General features: G+C 58.0%; 1 protein-coding gene across 1 annotated transcript in view; it reads right to left on the bottom strand.

Moving 5' to 3' along the window:
* Positions 1–3,052, bottom strand: part of MYO9B (myosin IXB) — a 119,482-nt gene that overhangs the window by 4,786 nt on the left and 111,644 nt on the right. The window contains exons 28-32 of the mRNA XM_011925897.1: positions 2,772–2,845; positions 1,957–2,149; positions 1,733–1,861; positions 1,339–1,444; positions 880–1,011 (exon numbers count right to left, since the gene is read on the bottom strand). Of these exons, the coding sequence (XP_011781287.1) occupies positions 880–1,011; positions 1,339–1,444; positions 1,733–1,861; positions 1,957–2,149; positions 2,772–2,845 (634 nt within the window). The remainder of the gene's footprint in view (positions 1–879; positions 1,012–1,338; positions 1,445–1,732; positions 1,862–1,956; positions 2,150–2,771; positions 2,846–3,052) is intronic.

Here is a 3,052-nt window from a genome sequence, read left to right as displayed (position 1 = left end):
TTTTTTAAAATTTTCTTTTTGAGACGGAGTCTCACTCTGTTGCCCAGCTGGAGTGCGTGGTGCAATCTCAGCTCACTGTAGCCTCCGCCTCCTGGTAGCTGGCATTATAGGCACATGCCATCAGGCCTGGCTAATTTTTGTATTTTTTCTCTTTTTTTGAGATGGAGTTTCGCTCTTGTTGCCCAGGCTGGAGTGCAATGGCGTGACCTTGGCTCACTGCAACCTCTGCCTCCTGGGTTCAAGTGATTCTCCTGCCTCAGCCTCCCAGGTAGCAGGGATTATAAGCATGCACCACCACGCCCAGCTAATTTTGTATGGTTAGTAGAGATGGGATTTTTCCATGTTGGTCAGGCTGGTCTTGAACTACTGACCTCAGATGATCCGCCCGTCTCCGCCTCCCAAAGTGCTGGATTACAGGCGTGAGCCGAGTTGCCCAGCTTAATTTTTGTATTTTTAATAGAGATGGGGTTTCACCATGTTGGCCAGGCTGGTCTCGAACTCCTGGCCTCAAAGGATCCACCCACTTTGGCCTCCCAAAGTGCTGGGATTACAGGCGTGAACCACCATGCCTGGCCTAATTTTTAAATTTTCTGTAGAGACAATTTTTATATTTAAATAAAAATTTTTAAATTTTCTGTAGAGACAATTTTTATATTTAAATAAAAATTTAAAATTTCAGAATTTTTTGTAGGGTCTCACTATGTTGCCCAGGCTGGTCTCGAACTCCTGGCCTCAAGTGATCCTCTTGCCTTGGCCTCCCAAAGTAGCTGGGATTACAGGTGTGAACTGCTGCACTCGGCTCTGGACTTTTCTTACACATTTATTTACACAGAGATGGATGGAGTTGTCGTGGGGTCCCGGGGCAGGGCGGACACTCACGTGGTGATCTTGAGGACATCCTTCATGCTGGTCAGGGGGTCCGAGTTGTCAGGGCAGCGCAGGAGGCAGGGTGCGAAGATAATGGCCAGGGCCCCGGGTGACATGCGGTTGACATCCTCGAGCAGGGCCACCCTGCACAGTCACTGGCAGTTAGAGGACGGCTACGGCTGAGGGAGGGAGGCCCCAGGGAGCCCCGAGACTGAACTTCTGAGCCCTGGGGTGCCTGTTAGGAAAGCAGTGCCACAGCCCAGCACCGCAAGATGCTTCTGCAGCACAGAGAGGTACCTCAAAGGACCTGGGCGGCCCAGCAGCCTGGCCCCCTCCCAGAACCCCCAACAGCGGTCTGCATCCTGGTTCGAAACCACCACAGAACGCCAGCTCGGGTCTTCCTGGGAAATGCTGCCTCGGGGTTCCCAGTGCGACCCTAACCCCACAGAGGGCAGGTGGGGAGGCACTTGCTTGACGAGGTGGAAGATGAGTCTCTCCAGCGAGTTGTGGTTGGCTTCTGGAAGGTGCTCCAGGACGGCATAGATGGCAGCCAGCTGCTCCTGCTTCTCTGGCAGCTCTGCAAGCAGTGGGGTTTGAGGGCGTCAGCTCCCAAGGGTCCCCAAGGTGCCTGTTGTCCCCACCAACACGACCTGAGATGCACGGGTGCCATCCACCCTGTGGTGCCCAGGCAAGAATGGATGGCTACAGAGTCGTCCTGGCCCCACCCCAAACTGGGGACCCGGTTTGGCTGGGCAGACTGCTTCAGGCCTCAGTTTCTCAGCTTGTGAACCAGGTGGTCCTGCCTCCTGGACTGGTTACAGCAAGCGCTGTACCCTGGCCATGGCCACCTGCGGGCGGGGCTCACCAACGGCTCGGAGGAAGTCGCCGTACTGTGCGAAGGTCATGAGGGGTTCGGGCAGTTCCCGCAGCCACTGCTTCAGCACCCCTGTGATGGCGTGGATGGGGAAGTTCTCCAGCTTGACTGCTGCGGGGTCTGTGGGGTGAGTGGGGTGGGACTGGTGAGCGGCGCACTGGTGGGATGGCTGTGCCTGGGGCCTGGCACCGCGCCCACCTGCCTGCAGTGCCCACCTGTCTGCAGCGCCTGCCGGAGCTCCCGAGTGCGGTTGGCGGCGCCCGACTTTCGGTAGAGGCCCTCAGTGTACAGGCCGTGCATCTCCACGTGTTCCAGGAGCTTCTCCAGCACGATGGGCACCGAGGCCTTGTCGCTGGTCAGGCTGTCCACGCACACGCCGAAGTGGCCCGGCTCAGCGCCTGGCTCGCCCTGCAGTGCCGGGTGTCGGGGGGTCAGGTCTGGGCCTGGCTGTCTTCCTCTCCAGCTGTCTCTGGGGGCCTGTCCCTCCTGGTCCCGCACAAGGCCCTTGGGGCTTCCTCTGCTGTTCTGTCCTTCCCTGTCTCCTTCTGCATAGTTGTTGGGGGTGTGGGGCTGCAGAGGTCAAGGCCAGGGTGGCAGCCACCGGGCAGGGGCTTCCTTTGTAGGCTACCCAAGGCATGGGTGGTCCTTTGTGGGGAGAGAGCTATAACCTGGCCCCCACAGCCGCCTCACAGAAGTAGACCCTGACTCTTGTTGCACCCCTACCACCCAGGACCCCATCCTTATGCACGGAGTTGGGGGCTTCCCTCTACATGGCTCAGGACTCTCTTGGGAGCAAGGATGAGCAGGGCTGGGGGAGCTGAGACACACACAGAGGCCTGGGCCCTGCCTGGGGGCCTCAGGGGGTTTGGACAGAACCAGGGACAATGGTGAGTTCTGCAGAACCAGAGGCCACAGCCGCCCCCTGCTGGCTGCTCAATGCTTTGCTTGGCCCTCACATCAAGCACCACCTCCCAGTGCACCCGGCTCTGAGTGGAGTCATTCTAGAAAGTTCCAAGCCTCCTGCACTCACCTTCCTCCCGTAGGTGTAGGAGCAGTGGCTCTGAATCTTGTGCACACACTTCTTGTGGCAGGTCATCTTGCACACTAGGAGGTCACAGGGTGGGAGTCACAGAGGGTGCTGGGGACTCCAGATTCCTGCGGCCACCCACCCAGCTGGCCGGGGGCCGCTGACTGCCTTTTTTGTTTTTTTTGAGATGGAGTTTCACTCTTGTTGCTCAGGCTAGAGTGCAATGGCGCAATCTTGGCTCACCGCAACCTCTGCCTCCCGGGTTCAAGTGATTCTCCTGCCTC

The sequence above is a fragment of the Colobus angolensis genome, unplaced genomic scaffold (assembly GCF_000951035.1).
Source record: "Colobus angolensis palliatus isolate OR3802 unplaced genomic scaffold, Cang.pa_1.0 Scaffold66, whole genome shotgun sequence".
Classification (NCBI taxonomy): domain Eukaryota; kingdom Metazoa; phylum Chordata; class Mammalia; order Primates; family Cercopithecidae; genus Colobus; species Colobus angolensis.
This window is presented reverse-complemented; position numbering and strand designations above follow the sequence as displayed.